This window comes from Bombyx mandarina, chromosome 13 (assembly GCF_030267445.1).
Source record: "Bombyx mandarina strain Sakado chromosome 13, ASM3026744v2".
NCBI classification, from domain to species: domain Eukaryota; kingdom Metazoa; phylum Arthropoda; class Insecta; order Lepidoptera; family Bombycidae; genus Bombyx; species Bombyx mandarina.
In genome coordinates this window covers 12,881,075-12,902,559 of record NC_143220.1, presented here as the reverse complement: position 1 = coordinate 12,902,559, position 21,485 = coordinate 12,881,075, and the positions used below count along the sequence as shown (strand labels likewise).

The following is a 21,485-nucleotide window of genomic DNA, read 5'->3' as shown; positions in this document are numbered from 1 at the left end:
GTGGTTACTGGAGCCCATAGACATCTACAATGTAAATGCGCCACCCACCTCGAGATATAAGTTCTAAGGTCTCAGTATAGTTACAACGGCTACCCCACCCTTCGAACCGAAACGCATTACTGCTTCACGGCGGAAAAAGGCGGGGTGGTGGTACCTACCCGTGCGGACTCCCAAGAGGTCCTACCACCAGTGATTACGCAAATTATAATTTTGCGGGTTTGATTTTTATTACACGATGTTATTCCTTCACCGTGGAAGTCAATCGTGAACATTTGTTGAGTACGTATTTCATTAGAAAAATTGGTACCCGCCTGCGGGATTCGAACACCGGTGCATCGCTTCATACGAATGCACCGGACGTCTTATCCTTTAGGCCACGACGACTAGATATCTCCAGTTTGCCAATGCTTTCCCTAAATAATACGAATCCGTTTTACCTCCCGAATGTGTTTAATACACTCTTCTAGAAATAATACTATGTTTATCGAAACAGTAAGACTGATAAAACAAAAAGAACATTATCACTAACATTTAACCAAAAATAGTAGGTACTACTTATTTTATCGAATCATCTGTGTGCGTGTGGGTGTCGAGAAAAACATTTATGGCTGTTGTTGTACAAAATTCCGGTAACACACAGTATACGATGTATCTAATGTAGGTTTTTAAAAGGAACGCGAGATGTGTGATAAATTTGATTGTTTTTTTTTTGTCAAATTAATGCATAACAGTTCCATATTGAGAAATTATTCATATATGGCCGACTTCGGCTGTTCCTGTGACCTCAAAGTGATCATTAGTCACTAGACTTATACAATAAAAATAACGAATTTTTTTTAGTACTATTTGAAATTCTCTGATAATTAGAAGGAAATTTAGAATTAAAAGAACGAATGAATTGTGAACGAACAATCTCTAAAATTTAGTCTATATGATAAAATCTATATATTAATACGTGAAGCAAAAACTTTGTATCCCTTTTTACGAAAATTGCGCGGACGGAGGAGTATGAAATTTTCCACACTTATAGAGAACTAGCGACCCGCCCTCGCTTCGCTTCGGAAACATTAAAACACACATGAAACCAAAAAAATAAAATAAAATAAAAATTTAAAAAAGTAGCCTATGTTCATCAGGGACAATGTCGGCTTCTAATGGAAAAAGAATTTTTCAAATCGGTCCAATAGTTTCGGAGCCTATTCGAAACAAACAAACAAACAAATCTTTCCTCTTTATAATATTAGTATAGATATAGAGAAGAAGTGCACAATGCTAATATTTTTTAAAAATACTGCATAAAAGATACATTAAATTAATAAAGAAAACATTACACACACTACATACCATGTATTTGACGCACACATGCATGCATACTATTTATTGTCAAACTTTTGTTCTTGACGTCTGTTGTCAAATTGAGAATAGATTAAATATTGTTTGTCTTTGTTAATATTTTTTATAGAGTAGTCTTGGCGAAATTAGTGATTATAGAAGTATAAAATACAATCATAATAGTGTACAAACTTACAATTCCAATTAATTATAGTCGAATTTCGACTAATGCGGGACCTCTAGTTTACTATAATTACCCCGTAATATTTTTTGAATTACAAAAATACTTCAGCTACGGTTTAATTTGTGATAGTGCCACGATTATGAACTTCGAAAATGGAACGAAGACAATAAATAATAAATAAATAATTACGAACGATCACGCCACGTAAACTAGTCCCGTGATAAGTTCGTAAAGAACTTGTGTTACAGGTACCAGATAACGGAAATAAATGTAAGATTTTTATTATACACATACATATATTTAATATACATCTATAACCATGGAAAAGACATTTTACATTTATCATACAAATATCTTCCCTTGGCGGGATTCGAACCCGCGACCCCCTTATGTAGTGACCATGTCACTTACCACTACACCAGGCGGCCGTTATGAACACGGCTTCTCGATTACTACAAGAAAATATTCATAAATCGTTTAAATTGATGCTTATTTTATTTCATCTCATATCACTTTTGGCCTATACGAGATACCTTCAACCTTTCTAGGTTATGTTATCTTTAAATGAAAATAATAAAATTCTAATACTTATTCTAGATGAGATGATGAGCGGACGCTCACATGCTTGTTGGTAAAATTAAATAACGCGCCTCTGAGCGGAATTTGTCGTTTTCGAAGTCTTGACCAACTGGTTTTTTTATTACTGTTGTCGATGTGACATCGGCCCTGCAAAATCTTACGAAGTCTATGAAGCTCCTGGTAGTTGATAGCACCTGGTACAAGCCCATCGGAGCACTAGGTGATGAATACATCAATTATAACTATACTTGAGACCTTAGAAATTGTATCTCAAGGTGGTTGGCGCATTTACGTTGTGAATGTCTATGGGCTCCAGTAACCACTTAACACCAGGTGGGCTGTGAGCTTGTACACTCATCTAAGCAATAAAACAAAAAAACAAAAACATTTTACGTTAATTGTAAAACAAAATGACAAAGCCCTTGCTTTAAATTATATACTTCGACATCAGTTCTATCGACATCTACCGTTTATAAATGGCCGATCTATTTCTGAACTTACATTACAGTACATTTTACAATGTAACACCTGTTTGTTCATCACATCGACGTGTCTGTACCGATATGACAATAACAATTTGTAGCAACTATACGTTAATAGGAGTTTTATATATATCAATAAGAAATTAAATAGCTGTGAAAAATATTTTTATATCTATAAGGAAATTATTTAATAAAAAATAATTTTTTTTCGTGTCGTAGTGCTAGAGAGATAAGAAGATATTCTAACTATGCGACTCTTTCTAACATTTATTGAAATATTAATAATAATTTATATTGCATATCAGTTGAATAGTTACGGGTCACGTATCGAGCTGCTGAGATTCGGTCTCTGTGAAAGATATTGGATCGTTCATTGTTGCAAAAAGTATGAATGCAAGCGGGGTGGCGGACGGGTGAATGGATGACCCCCTCCCCTCTCCCCTCTCTCCTTCTGGGGATTCATTGATCGCTGCAGCTAGGGGTGAGGCACGCAGGCGGACGTCCCGGCCAGGTCACTAGGTCGAGGGGAAACTGGCGCCGGTCACGCCACTGCGGGTGCACTCATATCGCACCGACGGTAATTGCGCGGCTACCAACCTACACGCCTACACGAAATTTATTTATTTATTTATATCTTCATATACTAGAAAGTATAAAGGCGGACTTAATGCCATAGGCATTCTCTAACAGTCTACCTTAGGGGAGTGCAGAGATGAACCTTGTAGTGTGAAGGTGATATTACTTAAACATATGTGTATATATAAGATACATAATATTTATAGATACAAATACTCGTACTTAAATAAATACATATACATAAATATATACATATACATATCATAAATATCTAATATATAAAATTCTCGTGTCACAATGTTCGTTCCCATACTCCTCCGAAACAGCTTGACCGATTCTCATGAAATTTTTTATGCATATTCAGTAAGCCTGAGAATCGGCTACTATCTATTTTTCATACCCCTAAGTGATTAGGGTTGTCCGCCCTTAACATTTTTTTTTTATTTGGACATTTTTTTTTTGTTGTAATGAGGTATTATGTGGTTGAATGAGGTTTTGTTATTTTTATTATATATTCCCTCATCGTTTACAGCACTACATACCTCTTTCACTCATTTACCACATCCTTACACACTTACAATAAGTTAGTTTTTTTTTTCTACACTAGAAATTCCCTAGAAATCTTATATATGGCAAAACAATGTTTGCCGGGTCAGCTAGTATAGATATAAAATATAATATTTCATTGTTTACAGTAAAAAAATTCACGCTCCTATATTTTTCGTGTTTTTTTTTTTGAGATCTAAATTATACGACGTGCGAGAAAATGCTTCATGACACGAAACACAGCTTTTAAAAATGTTTCACGTAAATCTTGATCGTCAGCGCAGATTAATTATATTTTCATAATAACCTATTTTCGAGGGGTCACCTTGAACCATCTGGGGCCTGCGGTGGCGCACGTCATAAAGGACGGTTTAGGTTTTTTTATTTTATTTTATTGACCTTAACTCTAACTTTCAAGGGATTTTCAGTCGTAAATATTACGACAATGTTTACAAATCTCATTGAACATAATTCAGGAAACGTATTAATGTAAAAGTATCGAAAACGAATGCAAGCAGACCGATATGATAGAATAAATGGATCTTAAAAACCCACATTTCTGTACAAATCAATCGCAGAATCTGATGTTTTAAATCGATAAACGTGAACATAGCTTTGTTTACGCGCCACAATAAATCTGACGTATTTAGCATCTCATAGAGAAACAATATTTGTGTACTTAACAGTCAATCGGAAAAGACGAATAGCATACATTTGAAAAAGATAATAATATAAACACGAACATTGTTTTCGATTCGCTGTAAACATCAATCTTATTTTTTTTTGCTGTACAAAAACCACTCAGAACTTGCTTCCCGTCCGCGTCGTGGGCCGGTGTATTTTCGGACGTCGGTGACGTCACCGCTTTCGTTAAGCTAGCCGTGTCCACTACCACAGGGACATGAACATTCCGTTGAACTTTTAATCGAAAGATTTCGAAAAAAAAAAATACGAATATTTAATATCATAACAAATACATTTTATATTAGTCTAGCTGCGCCCGCGGCTTTGTCGACAAGAAAATGCAATTTCAGAAAGCTAACTACGTAAGATAATTTTAGGTGAATTTACATACACAAATACATACGTTCTCTTTTATATATGTATATAGATTCCATATCAATTCGACCTATGGTTCAAAAGATATAAATTACTGCCACCGGCGCCCCCTATCCGGCACTAACGTAACTATGCTCGTCAGAGTGGTCATGTCGGTTTTCATATATGCATGTATGTGCAAAGTTTAATATCATTCAAATCAAATCAAAAAAAAATTATTCGACATAAATGAAAGTACATACTTGTTGAACGTCAAAAGAACTACCGCCAATTCACAAGAACTAACAAGAGCCTCCGTCCTGAGAAGAATTGGCAAGAAAAGAAACTCAGCGGGCATGTCTTTTTTTTTTAAATATTAGATTATTTTTTAGTATTAGATTTTTTTTAAATATTCATTTTTACATGAGTATAATAACATAACAATTATTACAATATTGAAATGCCCGGAGCGAGCAACTCATTCCCACTTTGTGCAATCTTCTAGCTATTATATAATCGGGCTAGCGGTTCTCGAGTCTTAGATGAACACTCACATACATATAGATTTTTTTCCGGTGGTAGGACCTCTTGAGTCCGCACGGGTAGGTACCACCACCTCGCCTATTTCTGCCGTGAAGCAGTAATGCGTTTCGGTTTGAAGGGTGGGGTAGCCGTTGTAACTATACTGAGACCTTACAAATTATATCTCAAGGTGGGTGGCACATTTACGTTGGAGATGTAACACCAGGTGGACTGTGAGAGTTCGTCCACCTATCTAAGCAATAAAATAAATAAAAAGATTATTTTTTTATATATTTATAGATTAAATAACTACTAGTACCTACTTTTAATACGCCAATAAATGGAACTGAAATAAAATGTCTATGCCGTTGAATCACGCAAGCGAAACGTTTCTCATTGTCATTCACAAGTTCCGCGAGGTCAATTCGTGCAGCTTTATTCACAACGACATTTGGGCCATCTCAGTTCCCCCTAACGAATTTTGAGGTATTCTTTCTTCGACTTTATTGCTATAGCATAAGGCTCCCATTTGCCAGTCGTGAATTGGCAAAAGCGGCACACATTGTATCCCCTATACCAGACGAACACGCGCCGACCGGGTCGGACCCCCATTCTAGAGCTCCATTGATATTTCGCAGAGATGCAGTTTCATTGATATAACATTACAATGCTCTGTTTCAAGTGAACAAAAAAAAAAAAACTTTATATAAGTTATTCGTGACAAGAATCACACACTACATTCTTTTTTTTTTCTCGGACGACGTTCGTATCTAAATGACAGTTTGCGAATAAATAATACTCGTAATAAAAAAAAAACATTTAACTGATAAAACATTCGTCTGTATTTATATAATATAACATTACGTTGATATTAATGAAACGGACTAGTATCATTTTTAACACGTTGAATGCTATGTAGGTCACTGGCGCCCTGCGTGGTGCTCTGAGGTGATTATGTCGATTTCTCTCTGCTATCTTCTTACTAAGGCCTATTCACGGCCTAATTACCTTTAAAATTAACATTATTTATAGTCATTATTATTAGGGAGTCCAACACTTATATAAATATTAGCCTATCCATTAAGTACATGTATTTTCTATATGGATACCTACCAAGTTTCAAGTCAATCGGATGCATGGTTCCGTAGTTATAATGGAACATCCGTAAAAACCACTGTAGAATTTATTACTAGTATAGATTATATTGTTTCCGATGCTTCGAATACTCTACAATCTTCATGGTCACTCTGACACGACAATGTAGTCTCGGAATGAGGTTGTAAAAATAATTTTCATTAGTTCTACGACTTTTATTTTATTGCCCTCGCGAGAGTCGATAAGAATACCAATATAATTTCTGTTTAGAAGTATAAAATATTTAGCTTCAATATTTATTTATTCAATAAGAGATTAAATGTAAGGAGATTAAATCAAACGAATCCTTCCTAAGCGTACTCACCTTGAGCCTATTAAGTTCTGGTCCTTTTGTCTAAAAATAGACGTAGTTTCCCTGAATCGAAACGCCATTTGTTACCCATCTCTTCGTTGCTAACAAGGCCACGAGGGATGAGCCTGCACAGTTACGGGTCACGGAGGGTTCGCGACCCAGTTTTGGACCTGCACTCTGACGTCAACCCTCCATTCACCTCGTTCTGCTGAATCGATGCGAGCAAAACTAGGTCAATCTGAATGAAATCCCCTCCTACATTTATTATATTCTATTTATAGATTGAAAGATATCCCTTTTTTTATTGCTTAGATGGGTGGACGAGATCATAGCCCACCTGGTGTTTAGTGGTTACTGGAACCCATAGACATCTACAACTTAAATGTGCCACCCACCTTGAGATATAATTTCTAAGGTCTCAGTATAGTTACAACGGCTGCCCCACCCATCAAACCGAAATACATTTATGCTTCATGGCAGAAATAGGCAGGGCGGTTTTACCTACCCGTGCGGACTCAAGAGGTCCTACCATCTACCTTATTGACGATCATATCCCAATTTCAATTGCACCTGTTTTTTTATTTATTTCATGTATAGATACGATGTGCACTTATGATATTACATTTGAAGGTTCCATTTGATAACTTGCTGCCTCGTGATTGCGTTATATATCTATACCGGCCCACAGACACAGCCCACTGAGTTTCTCGCCGGACCTTCTGAGTGGGTCGTGTTTCCGATCCGATGATAGATTCCGCGAAGCACGGCTCTTGCTAGAGTTCGTGTTAGCAACGTCATCAGGCTTGAGCCTCGCGAGCTCACGTACTAATTCGGCGAATCTAGAGTAACCCCTCGAGGTTACTAGGATAGAAAATCTCTATACCGGATTGGTGATCAACAAAAGCGTTTTGTTTCAGATATCGCGTGCCAGTATCGACGCGTGCAAGGATTACTTCCGTGACGACCTCATCAAGACCGACTGGCAGTTGATGGTGGAACTGAAAAAACTCTTCCAGATCCTCTAAGAGGTCCCTTCGCGCCGTTGGATCTCATGTAACGCTCTCCGCGCCGCCACGCCACGTGGCCTCTCCACAAGAAATCTTGTCTATTCCATCTACCAGCAGACCTTAATCCGTTGTAATATAGAATCTCAAGTTTTATATACATCATAATCCCTAATTCAGTTACCGTTTTGTACATTTGAATAACGTGAGAATGCTATTGAGTGTCGGCACTCCCGTAGAGAGATATCTTCACAACAATTCCATTTGTATTTCTAATAATTTGTAAATATCAAATACAAACAAGTTTTATCGGTTAATGAAAAGTCATCTTTAAATTTAGTTAATGTTTTTTTTTCGTTTAATTCGTGTTTTGTTCGATCGATTTTGATGGAAAACTCTTTTGAATACGAAACAACAACGTCTCCCAGCATCATTAATATAAATTATTATATCGTTTGTAAATACGACTCGAATGAATTTACAATAAATTTGACTAATGTAAATATATTAAAAGCTTCTCTGTCTCTGTGTGTTTGAATAAAAAAAATGTCATTGTGCAATAAACGATCTCGCCTGAATTGCGTTGTGACGTAATTTGAAAAGTTTATTTATTAGGGGTGTATATTGAAGAATATCTAACTTGGATATATTGTCAATCAGTTGACGACTAGTGATGTGTTCGGATGAGGTTAGCTTCGTTCGGTGTTTTCTTCTTCGGCGTGTGGAGGTCGTGTATTGTACAGGAACGGTGTAATTTAGTTGAGATCTGTGTGCTTAGTGCGAGTTTTTTAACGCTCTCGATAGCGTAAAAGTTAAGTCAAATTTGTATGGAGTTGGAACGTTTGCCTATGTTTGCCGCTAGGGGCACTGTTCCAGCTCCATACAAATTTGACTTAACTTTTACGCTATCGAGAATGTTAAAAAACTCGCACTAAAAATATCTTTCTCGGGATTCAACGTCCGGCCAGCCTGACGTGAGCGCGTGCGGCGTCAATAGCAATGCGAGGTTGTAATTTTGTATCGTAGATATTTCCTTTTTCGAAAAGCTTTGTATTATATAGATGGAATCAGACATATTCTTATAATGAAGAAGTTTTATTAAATTATAAAATTCAATTATGTGTTTCATTTGCCGTTAAGTAGCTTATTGAGGTGTGAAGGTGTAAGTTAAAGACATTTGGGTGATTTGTACAATTTTTAATTATTAATTTGGTACAATGGCATAAGAAAAGAGGAGTCCAAAATAAAAGCGTGTTTTATTTAAAAAAGGTTCTAGATCGGTATTTTTTTTGTTGATAAATTGTGTTTTTGATAAATTATATTCAAATACGAATTACATGTTGATATTATATTATATTATATTATTTGTTATTTTCTTTCAATAAAAAAAAGTTTATGTTTAAGTTGATTATCGATAAAGTTGATTATTGGAAACACGAATAAAATAACACTTTCTGAAAATAAATCGGAGCTAGATCGATTTATCGCCCCCGAAATCTAAATATACTAATATTTATTAAAATCGTTGGAGGATATAAGATATTATTATGCATGTAATGGTACCTAAGACTATTGGGGGAAGACCTTGTCCAGCAGTGGACCCCCGTGGGCTGATGGTAGTAGAATAATTTTACGCGATTCTCTGTACAATTTCATTATTAATGAAATCAGCGTCGGAGCACTATTTCGCGACATGGTAACCTTATCTTACCTTAGCAGCAGCCAGCAACTGTCGACACCCTAGACACGTTCTAAGGGAGCCACCTGGGATGTATGTAATGTGCTCTGCGTCAACCCTGTCTCGCCGTCTCAATAGCCCCAACTGGGCTCCGGCGCCCAGGTACGGCGCCGACTGTGAGCGGCAGGAGTTTTTAGTGAGGTTTAACTCCCACATACCTCACCTGCCGCGCGGGTGGGGATCCGGCGATTTTCTGCTATGGAATAAAAAAAGGGAGCCACCTGATCCACTCTTATTGCTGTTAGACGAACGAGTCGGCACATAACAAGAGGCCACTGTGTTTCTCGTCGAATCTTGTCAACGGGTCCCCGATTCCAAATCCATTGAATTATTCATTTTTTTTACTTTTCACTTCGGCTTGCTATTAAATCGTGCTTTTCAGTTGTATAACTTATGATATTCCGTCGTTTTCTGAAATTTAGCCAACATTTCATGAGTGCTTATTATAAAATAAGACTAACAGTCATTAAGACTTACAGTCAAGCTCTGATTAAGAAAGAAAATGTTATTTTGGAGAAAGTATTCGTCCAGTTTTGTTGGATGTGGCTTGAGAAAACAAAATGTTACTGGATATTAATCCAAGTTATAGTTGCCCCTATCTTTCTGTATATCTCGTAATTTGCGTAAGTACTGGTGGTTGGACCTCTTGTGAGTCCGCACGGGTAGGTATCACCACCCTGCATACTTCTGTCGTGAAGCAGTAATGCTTTTCGGTTTGAAGGGTGGGGCAGCCATTTTTTTTTTATTGCCCTTTTAGGCAGACGAGCAGCATACGGCCCACCTGATGGTGAGTGGTTACCGTCGCCCATGGAATTCAGCAATGCCAGGGGCAGAGCCAAGCCGCTGCCTACCGCAAAAGCCTTTGTACCTACTGTAAAATTTGAGACTTTAGAACTCATGTTTCAAGGTGGGTATCCGATTTACGTTGTAGATGTCTATGGGCTCCGGCAACTATATAACACCAGGTGGGTCGTGACGTCATCAACCCATTATTAATAAAAGAAAATGTAATAAAAAAATATTTATTCTTCCTAATTCCTTGCTTCGCATGTTTCCTCTTCACGCAAATACTTATTAGGTTGAGCGAGTACTTGTTAACAGAATTCAATATTATGACTACCATAAAAAAAGGAATAGTTCCTACATGCATCGGATCTCTTTCACGAGTACCATGTCTACCTCTACACTATAATGTGTGACATGAGGCTCGTTTGAGAATCGTTCTGGATATAACTAGTCTGGCCATAAATACTGTTACATACATTACATATTGGAAACAGTGCGTAAATGCATAGATTCGTGGTATAAAGTAAGATAGAAACACAATTCTATATTCTACTGATAATGGGAAACTAATACTTATTTACAAACTATTTATCGGTAGACGGTTAGAAGTATCGAAGCTTTTCTTTTGTTTTTGGCCCGGGCATTGCGAACAGCCCGTCACAACCAATCCTTAGGTATTTTTGTTATTGTCACTAAGCAGCCGACCATACGGCTCACCTAATAGCCCAAGAGCCCGTGGGCTCTACCTGTATGTATTTGACCAGACCTGAATTTTCGTACATTGAGACCCCTATACCTACCATGCATGAGGTGGGAACTCACTAAGCTCAAAGTGGTCGACGCGCCGAGCGCTCAGGTAGGACAGGTACCGATTTTGACGGATTTTAAATCCATTTGACCACGTCTGCCGTTTTGAAATTTTGAAAATATATGATTATGATTATCGGAAAATAAGAATGGCAGACCATTATCGCGCATTTTACTTTGTGGCAGACCACTTTGAAAATGCTAAAAAAATAAAATTTTGAAAGTAATTGACCAGATTTGCCATTGATATAATAATATGTTGTTTATTATAGTCTTAAAAACTTTTATTGATCACGGCAGACCTCTACATTGCGTACACACATCAACATATAATAAAATCTTAGCTACTACCCGGCCAGATGTATATTATGTTTTCGGTTCACTGTTTTAGAGGAGTATAATTTACTTGCGATTTACTTTAGCAATGTATTTACCGAAATTAATATTTTTTTGTATTCTATATACTAAACTTCATTAGGTAGACAATAAAGAAGTGATTTTTTTATGGAATAATTATAAATAATACGGTATAATGCTGATCAAAAAATAATTCAATTCCTCATTTTTGTCATTCAACATTTAACTTGCCAGCTATACAATGCCAAAAAATCTAGTGATGTAGATGATGGAAGGTTCCAGCTATTCGTAAGCAACTATAAAGATTCAGACATCAATGAAAATTATAGAAAAAAAATTCAAAATTTTGAGGCAAGCTCAATCAACCGCGTAAGAGTGAGCTTTATCAACAGCTTTTGAGGGCCCACTATATTTCTTCTATTTGGAGAAATGCTTACAAAAAGCAACCCACAACTTTAGACCCATTGGAGTATGGTTGGATTGAGCAGGACAACATATATGCCTTCAAAGGGTTCGAAGGTGACCAACTTCCATATTTTGTGAGTGACTTAATCACCAATGTTCCTGGTAAGTTGATAACAATTCTTTCTCGAACATGTTCAGATGAATTTACGTTCATTTTACAATTTATGTTTCATTTTTGCAGCATTCGATTCAATGGATGATGAAGACGAGTCGCCTAACGATAAAGATGACTCCGATGATGATGATGATGAATGAAGATTGATATATATATATATATGTAATGCATGCATGATATATTTTTTTAACTGATTTAACACTTTTAAATTTTGTTTTGACGAAATAAAAATGAGGAATTGAATTATTTTTTGATCAGCATTATACCGTATTATTTATAATTATTCCATAAAAAATTCACTTCTTTATTGTCTAACTAATGAAGTTTAGTATATAGAATATAAAAAAATATTTATTTCGGTAAATACATTGCTAAAGTAAATCGCAAGTAAATTATATTCCTCTAAAACAGTGAACGGAAAACATAATATACATCTGGCCGGGTAGTAGCTAAGATTTTATTATATGTTGATGTGTGTACGCAATGTAGAGGTCTGCCGTGATCAATATAAGTTTTTAAGACTATATATAATAAACAACATATTATTATATCAATGGCAGATCTGGTCAATTACTTACAAAATTTTATTTTTTTAGCATTTTCAAAGTGGTCTGCCACAAAGTAAAATGCGCGATAATGGTCTGCCATTCTTATTTTTCGATAATAATAATCATATATTTTCAAAATTTCAAAACGGCAGACGTGGTCAAATGGATTTAAAATCCGTCAAAATCGGTACCTGTCCTACCTGAGTGCTCGGCGCGTCGACCACTTTGAGCTTAGTGAGTCCCCACCTCATGCATGGTAGGTATAGGGGTCTCAATGTACGAAAATTCAGGTCTGGTCAAATACATACAGGTAGAGCCCACGGGCTCCTGGGCTATAAGGGTGACACCGTCATCTATGAACGTCGGTATAATGGACATATTCCATCCCGTTTATTCCGTGAGATAGCTCCGAAGAGATGAAGCAATTTACATTTTATATAGCACCGCAGCACACGTACTTTTAGAATGGGATCACACGAGGCTTCTTGCTGTAGATAGCTGCTTCTTTGTGCTCCTAGAATATCCAATAAGAAGGCAGGCATGTTCACAAATACCTTCAAAACAATAATATCGTGTAAGAAAAATAAAAACCCGAAAAATTTTAATTTGCGTAGGTAATACCAATAGGTAGGGCGTCTTTTACGCCCGCACGGATAGGTGCCATCACCCTGTCTGTTTCTGCCGTGAAGCAGATGAAGTTTCGGTTTGACAAGTGAGGCAGCCGTTGTACCGTAAGTTGGGATTTAGAACTCATGTCTCAAGATGAATCAACATTTAGGTACCTACGCTGTTGATGGCTGTCGCCTCCGGCAATCACTTAAACTCTGATAGGCCGTGAGCTCTTCCACCCTTCTAGGCAATAAAGAAAAGAATTTTAATTTATTTCATTAATATGTTGCCGAATAACAGATGCACAGAAAAAACACGCAGTCACAATTTCTGATAGGTAACTGATACAGTTAGCTATGATACATTGAAAATGACAATAATTTCACTTTTTTAAGTTACACACATCATCATCATCATTATCCTGCCCTTCTCCCAGTCACATGGGGTCGGCGCAACATGTTTTCTCCTTCCATACTCGTCTATCATATACCATTTCTTCGCTCACTCCCCTCCTACCCATATCGTCTTTCACACAATCCATCCATTTCTTCTTAGGTCTACCTCTTCCTCTAAATCCTTCCACATTCATAGTTAACACTCTCTTAACAACCTCATTTTCATTTCGTCTCATCACATGTCCATACCATGTTTTTTTAAGTTACACACATACACATATTTGCCACGTACCATCCGGCTTTGGAATGAGCTCCCTTTCACGGTGTTTCTCGAGCGCTATGACAAGTCCTTCTTTAAACGAGACTTGTGGTGAGTATTAAACGGTAGGCAGCGGCTTGGCTCTACCCCTGGCATTGCTGACGTCCATGAGCGACGGTAACCACTCACCATCAGGTGGGTCGTATGCTCGTCTGCCTATACGGCAATAAAAATAGGAAATAAAAATAAAATCATTTTATCAAATATATTCACTCACATTATACGGTAATGTGTTAAGCCCATCTATGTCTTGTTTATCATCAATAAGCTCTTATGAAGGTCACAATATCGCACACCATGCCTTAGGAACACCAATGCGGAGTAGGCTCTGTCGTTGATTGGATGAGGCCGTTCAGTACCTACCGCTCCTCTTTCTTCAAATGCGATTCCGTATGACACAGACAAATTAACAAAACTTCCGCGAACAAAACATTTTTTTTTATTTTTCTGGCAACAAAAAGCGGTAAAGATTTGTTTGTTGGAGATTTTTCATGTAATTCAATTCTCATTTCCGGGCTTCAGGAAGGTTTGCGAGTGCATCCTCAGTTCGTAACCATGGAAACGCTGTAAGCGTGGGCGCGGGGGTGTTGTTTTCAGGGTCTAGGTCACGCCCCGGGACGAGGGGCGCGTGCGCGGACCGCGAGGAGCCTCGTTCAGGAAATAGTCCCCGTTCAGAGCCCGTCGGAACCTTCCTCAAGTTAAGAAGCTGCAGCCGTGCGCGTGAAACAAGTGCTTAAACCGTCCAAATCTCAACAGTGGGTTTTAAAAGTGATCGTGTTTTGTGGTAACAACGTGAGTGTTGTTTCTGAGTTAATACTTCGGAGATAGTCGCAAAGGTAGTCGCGAAAATCTGAAGAATTCGTAAGTACTTCCGGATATCATATTTATAGATGTATCTATTAAATATTAACTAGTAAATTTCCGAGCGAATGGTCATTTCATACAGGATAGGCTTACGTGACGTTTCCCGTCGCTTTCTTTGCCGCGGATACGGTGAATCAGCTATTTGCCGGAAGTTTTAATGTTTAATTTCTAACTAGAAATGATATTAACCGTCGGTTGCGGCCGTCGTTATTATATATTTTGTCGGTGAAATATTATTTGTGCTCTGTAAAGTGTAATTTTAACTTCTTAAGAATACTAGTAATATTCTGATTATATACACTTAATTGTGAAAAAAATCTGCTATACTTCTATGGTATCTTTTTTTAATCTAACAGGGATGCAAAAAAAAAACAATAATAATGACTTACGTATTGGTAAATTAGTCTTTCAAATCTTACTTTGTTCTACATTTCAATTATAAGCTGATAATAAATTCATTAAAAGAGTCACGACTCCATGTACCTACATCATAACATATCATATGTATATAGCAATGTAGATACACATTTTTGTCATTTTTGTAAATAGCAGATAGGCCTTACTTAGATAACTTACTCAAATTCTTAATCTAAAGTCACCATAACATTTGAATCGCGTTTAAATTTTTATCGAAATAATTATCTCATTAATTTTACTGAACCGATCTTTTGACCATCTTCAAATTTTGAAGAATATTGCCAAATGCAAATAATAATTGAAGAGTTACGAATTAAAATGAATATATTATTTAAAAAAAAAGATAATTTATTAAACTTTATTTATATAAGATTATATAATAATATCTGAATATAATATTATTAGGTAGTTAATAAATCTGTTTTAACAAGTAACTATATGTGGACGACTAAAACAAATTTACATGTCGTAAAAATCAGGATAAATAAATATTACATGTTTTAAATTATTAAATACTTATTTACATTTTAATAAGGTGTACTATAACCATGCTAAAACGGAAATTTTATTTTAAATTGTCTAATTATCTTTGCTTGTGACACGAGGAAAACAGAATAATTATTAGCTAGTAAATTATTAGGAAGTTTTAGGAAGACGACAACTAACTGATTCGATGTTGAGTATATTTTTTTTTATTTACTTGTAATCAGTTATATTCCTAAGTCATAATTTCTTTTCGAATACATTTTGATTTTAAAATAACATCTAGACTTATGATCTATCTACTAAAAGAAAAATACCAATATGTATATAGCACAAGACTTTTTTTTGTATCTGGCTAAAATGTGTCATAAATAAGCCTTAATAGGTATTTCTCGCGAACAGATGTACAGACTATAGATTTAAATAGATAATGTGAATGTAATGCCGTCAAAGTCTGTACGCAGTCTAGACGCGTAGATGCGGAAGTTTAGGTTTTCCTCTGGCCGCGGTGTTCGAGGATAGTTTCAGTATAATTTTCGGGCGCGCTGTGAACGTGGTTCATTGATGAGCGCGAATGAATGAGGCGGGAATCGGCCACTGAAACAGTCGGTGGTCGCTCGCGCCCCGCCTAGCGCGCGCGACTCAGCCGCCGCGTCCGACCTCTACGACACATCACACCACCGGATCTTCACTCGGTGCGTCATCTATTTATAATCACTATTTAAAAATCTCTCGAACGCCGCCGACCTTGAATAGATGTGCTGCGGTTTCATTCATTAAAATATTATTATCGCTTTCAAACCGATCGCAATCTCCCGGCTAAATGCACGACGAAGGACGTTACGTTGATTGAAGATAATTCATTAGATCTATAACGGTTGTTAAGACGATATTAATTGGGTGACTAGCACCCAATTCTGCCGTTGAACATCTGTCGTTTCTTTTGCGTGCCAAACTAATATACCTAATTTGTATGTTGTAATTGAGCAAATGACAATGAGAAAACAATCCGAACTACATAGCATTCAATGTACAGTGTCACACGAATGTGATCGGACGGGTATCAAATAGACAGGAAGTCGTTTGTCGTCGAGCGGAGTCAGTGAGCTAGCAATAGTGGTGTCCCGTTGCAATCTCCGACGCTAGTGGCCAAGTTTCATGCCGCCATTCCAAATATCAGGTTATTTTCCTCTTTGATTTATTCAAAATTGATTGTAAAAACGACTCACCTATTAATTATATTAAATTACAATTAATTAAGTAGCTAAATAATGAGTAATCTATTTAAAAAACAAATCCCAGACGAATACAGGAAAAGTTGGCCATCCGGATACAGTTGCAAACGATAAGAATCATTTTAAGAGCTTCCAGTAAGACATGAATGCGTTAAAAACGTTTGTTATCTTCTTAAAACCAATATGACGGGCTTTTAACGTTTAAAACAGATATCGACGTGGCGCCGGTTTTTTTCCCGCTAAGATAATTCAGTGCAGCCTCAAAAATATTCCAATGTATCAGACAAAGGACTAGTCTCTAAAGCGGAACAAAACCTTTTAAGAGTAACATATATATTTATTTTTACAAATTTATCTATAGATTAAAAGATTCAAACAGTTCGTCGTTAACATTTATCACAAAATTAAATTATGCATTTTAATTGGTGTCAGAACGCGTAATTAATTATTTATTTTGCGACCATTAAAAATCTTGATAAGAATTAAAAAACGATGTAATCGCCTGTATTAATAAACGAAATTAATGTGGTGTTCTCTGATTTCGAAGTAAAGGCTATTTAAATCTATAATTCGGTTGATGAAAATGTCGTTCTTATTTCCATCTGTTTGTCCGGGTAATGTTCGTCTCGAAGAATTATATATAAAACACCCGATTTTATTAAATAGCTTGCATTGTTACACCAAGAAAGAAAGTTTACATAAATTAAATTATACCGTACAGTTTATCTTCTTTAGTGGAAATATTATTCTATTAACGTTCGTGTATTCTTGTTGCGAACCTTAATTTTTTCTTATTTTTTTTCCTACTTATTTTTTTTTTCTTTCTTTCTCACAAATTCTTCTCAAACAATTTCTCAAATGGGAAGTCCATGGAACATACGGTACAAAATACAGAGGGAACCGAAGTCCCTCCGCAGACCCAGAGGTTTCAAACTCTCCGTGCGAATGGGATTATCGAAAACCCGAACAGCTCTCTTCTGTATGGAGTCAAATGGAATGGATGGTAGTGATATTTGGGAACCCCGACCCAGAGGTGGGAGCCGTACTCCACGCGACACTGTGCTTTGTAAAGCAAAAGTCTTTGTATAGGCGTGAAGTACCGCTTCGCTTTGTTAAGGACTACTAGCATTTTGGACGACAACTTGGCTTTGCCCTCTAAATGACTACGTCGTGGCCTAACAGATAAGACGTCCGGTGCATTCGTGTTGAGCGATGCACCGGTGTTCGAATCCCGCAGGTGGGTACCAATTTTTCTAATGAAATACGTACTCAACAAATGTTCACGATTGATTTCCACGGTGAAGGAATAACATCGTGTAATAAAAATGAAACCCGCAAAATTATAATTTGCGTAATTACTGGTGGTAGGACCTCTTGTGAGTCCGCACGGGTAGGTACCACCACCCTGCCTATTTCTGCCGTGAAGCAGTAATGCGTTTCGGTTTGAAGGGTGGGGCAGCCGTTGTAACTATAATTGAGACCTTAGAACTTATATCTCAAGGTGGGTGGCGCATTTACGTTGTAGATTTCTATGGGCTCCAGTAACCACTTAACACCAGGTGGGCTGTGAGCTCGTCCACTCATCTAAGCAATAAAAAAAAAAAAAAATTGGAAATCGCTCGAAATGTCGACCCCAAGTATCCCAATACTCTTGGAAGGTTGCAGGGTTACTCCTTGGAATTGCGGCACCATGACAAAGGGGTCCTTCTTCGCAATAAACGCGCAAACTTGTGTCTTCAACTCGATCAGTTCTCCACTTCAGACTCAAGCTTAGATCGGCTCTCCTACACCACGCTCCGAGAAAGACTGATGGTCGATATATCGCGCATCCCCCGTACATCCGCATAGCATTGCATGCCATCAATAGATAGCATGTCATTGATGATGAAAAGCACAGGATGGGGGAGGAGCGCTCCTAACCTTGTGGAATGCCAGAGTTAATGGTCATAATATCGGAGCAACAACCGTCTACAACGACATTGATGCTCCGCCCATCCAAAAAGCTAGCGATCCACTTGCAGAGTCTCTCGGGGATTTTGTAAGATGGTAATTTCGAAAGAAGTGCCCTATGTCAGACCATGTTGAAAGCCTTCACGACATTAAGGCTTACAGCGTGAGTCTCGCCCTTGTTCTCCAAGGCTTCAACCCCCCTGTGAGTAAGGTAAGATAGGTAAGAAGATCGCCACCTGAGCGACCATGACGGAAACCGTACTGTTGGTCACTGATCAGCTGGCGATCCTAGAGATACTTCAGGATTTGCGTGTTTATTATTCGCTCTATCACCTTGGAAAGCAAGGAAGCTAGAGGGATAGACCTATAAGTCGATGGGTGCAACCGATCACCCTTTTTAGGGATAGGGTGAATATGGGCAGTCTTCCATGAAGACGGAACCCTATTAGTACTATACGAGAGGTGATAAAAACGCGTTAGCGCAGGTGTCAGCTTAGGGGCGCATGTTTTCAAAACCACTGCAGGGAAGCAATCTGCATTTGCAAAATAGTCAAGGACTGATGATAATACAATATTTTTTTAACCTCGCTCTAATATATTTACAAGTATCAACAGGCTAAAAAATGATGAAATTAATTGTTAGTTCGGTTTGCTGTCTAAGCGTGTTTTTTTAGTTTTTAAACCACATATATTTATGTTTCATAATGTCCGTTATGGCCAGGACGAGATTTATATTAAAGAAAACAGCATTTAGAAAATTCACAATAAAATTTTCGAACAATTATCGATTGACATCAACAATTTTTCACAAAAAATTAAATACATTTTTTTTACGTAGCCCAATCTATTTGGCTTACAATATCGAATCAATGAATTCGAATAAAACCGTTATAAGTATTATAATATTATATATACAAAATGTTACATGTAACACGATTTAAAATAGGACAGGTATGTTTAAAGATGTAACGGACGTGAGTTTTGGCGCGGAGACGCTCGTAACTAGTGCGGAGTCGACCTCGTTCGTCTAGATAAATCTATCAATGAAGCTGATAAGGGGAGCGCGTGTCGGACAAGCACAGGAAGCACCTCCTGCACTCTGGCCTCGACCGGCGACTATGCCAACCATCCATATATCGTTCGCAATACATCTTTGAGGCTTTGGCTTTGACGTCGATCGCGCGGAACATGTCGTCTTCTCGTATTAAAACTATAATATAATCTCAAAACTTACTAATTTCACAGGAGAGTGTTTTAAAAGTTTAATATTTGATATTTTTAATATTAATAATCTTTGCAACATTTATTTTTTACCAGTTACGCTACCACTTAACACCAGGTGGGCTGTGAGCTCGCCCACCCATCTAAGCAATAAAAAAAAACAAAAACCAAAACATTATCTATCTTTTAAAGTAAGATAAAATTATGTATTAATTTTGTTAATAGTCGTCAAAACATAGGTAAACTAAAACTAAACTACGCTCTTTTGACAGTATTTATGAGAAAAATACTGGTGATAGATACCAAATGATTCCGCATATTAACTCAATTTCGAATATTTTTGGAAATTGTACACTTTTAATGCGGAAAGACGATGTGTCCCGTGCAATTTTCATGTTGCAACTATTTGACAGCTATACATACTCCTATAGTTAAACTAAAATTTGACTTTGCACATGTATATTCTATGTGATTAATTGTGATGAATGTTCAAGGTTAAATTAATTTTTTTTGTAGTTTAATTCTAAGCAGCATTTATCTAATATTTAAGATAAATATTCGATATACCTATCTTTAACCGGCTCGAACTAATGTTCAATGTAAATTTTGTATGCTTAGTATTTCGGATTTTGTTCATTTAACTTGAAGTAAGTTACAAACAACGTGTTCATATAATTTTCCAAACTTGAGTTACCTTTACAAGACACGTTTATTGGTATGCGAATCTCTTAATCTCAAGGTTACATATCATTATGCTCTGTGTGGGCATCACTCCTAATCATTGTTTTGGATATAATTTTGATTCAATCAAGGTTTACACCGTTTGCCTATTTGCTGTGATTTCTGATTTGGAGGGTTCCTTATATAAATATATTCTTAGAAAAACACGCTTGAATTAAGCCCAACTTACAATTGATTTTAGCTTTTTCTTAATACTGCTCAGGATATTAGAGCGAAGTTACAAATTTATTGTACCTTCAATTATGTTTGAGAAAATTTTCAAGATAATCGGATTTCTTGAAGTCGGTGAAAATGAAGTTCAAAGATTCCGTTACACATATTCATTCATATATACATAATCACGGAGCTAATAAAAGAGTGTTAAATTAAAATGGAGATTATGCATCAAGATGGATGACGGTATTAATGTTGTGATATCTATGGATTCCGGTAACCACTAAACACTAAAAGGACTGTGATTTGAATCATCTATGTAAGCATTTTTTATGACAGTTGTCTTTAAACGTCTCTGTTATTTGGTAAAAAAACGCTTAAAATCGGTATCGAAATTCCTCGAATTCGCTCTAATATGTCCGTGATAAATATGGTTTGATGTTAAAAGTGGTTCAAATAATGTATCTACGTATAATACTCAAACGTGACTTGTCACCTTTGCCTTGCTGAAAATTGAATGTAAATTATCCTTAAAAGGCGGTGCGTAGGTCGTCTATATATTTACCGAAACA

The 21,485-nt window shown here is 36.8% G+C and overlaps 3 protein-coding genes across 3 annotated transcripts in view; all 3 read left to right on the top strand.

The window, feature by feature from the left end:
• The window catches only part of eIF5B (eukaryotic translation initiation factor 5B), a 32,034-nt gene extending 23,208 nt beyond the window's left edge, over nucleotides 1–8,826 (top strand). Inside the window, exon 18 of the mRNA XM_028172642.2 lies at nucleotides 7,624–8,826. Within this exon, the coding sequence (XP_028028443.2) occupies nucleotides 7,624–7,731 (108 nt within the window). The 3' untranslated portion in view covers nucleotides 7,732–8,826. The remainder of the gene's footprint in view (nucleotides 1–7,623) is intronic.
• Nucleotides 8,384–12,844, top strand: LOC149501659 (uncharacterized). The gene is made up of 4 exons (XM_089732542.1): nucleotides 8,384–8,398; nucleotides 11,633–11,686; nucleotides 11,791–11,965; nucleotides 12,045–12,844. The coding sequence occupies exons 1-4, from the start codon at nucleotides 8,384–8,386 to the stop codon at nucleotides 12,116–12,118; spliced, it is 318 nt and encodes a 105-aa protein (XP_089588668.1). The 3' UTR covers nucleotides 12,119–12,844.
• Nucleotides 12,845–16,192: 3,348 nt separating this feature from the next.
• The window catches only part of sty (sprouty signaling antagonist), a 38,162-nt gene continuing 32,869 nt past the window's right edge, over nucleotides 16,193–21,485 (top strand). Inside the window, exon 1 of the mRNA XM_089732448.1 lies at nucleotides 16,193–16,308. The gene's annotated coding sequence lies outside the window, so the exon portion shown is untranslated. The remainder of the gene's footprint in view (nucleotides 16,309–21,485) is intronic.

Bases quoted from the DNA above. Each gene is read 5' to 3' on its own strand.
- LOC149501659 (XM_089732542.1), top strand. The intron at 11,687-11,790 runs GTAAGCAACTAT...CTTTATCAACAG, and splicing joins ATGGAAGGTTCCAGCTATTC to CTTTTGAGGGCCCACTATAT. The intron at 11,966-12,044 runs GTAAGTTGATAA...TCATTTTTGCAG, and splicing joins CTTAATCACCAATGTTCCTG to CATTCGATTCAATGGATGAT.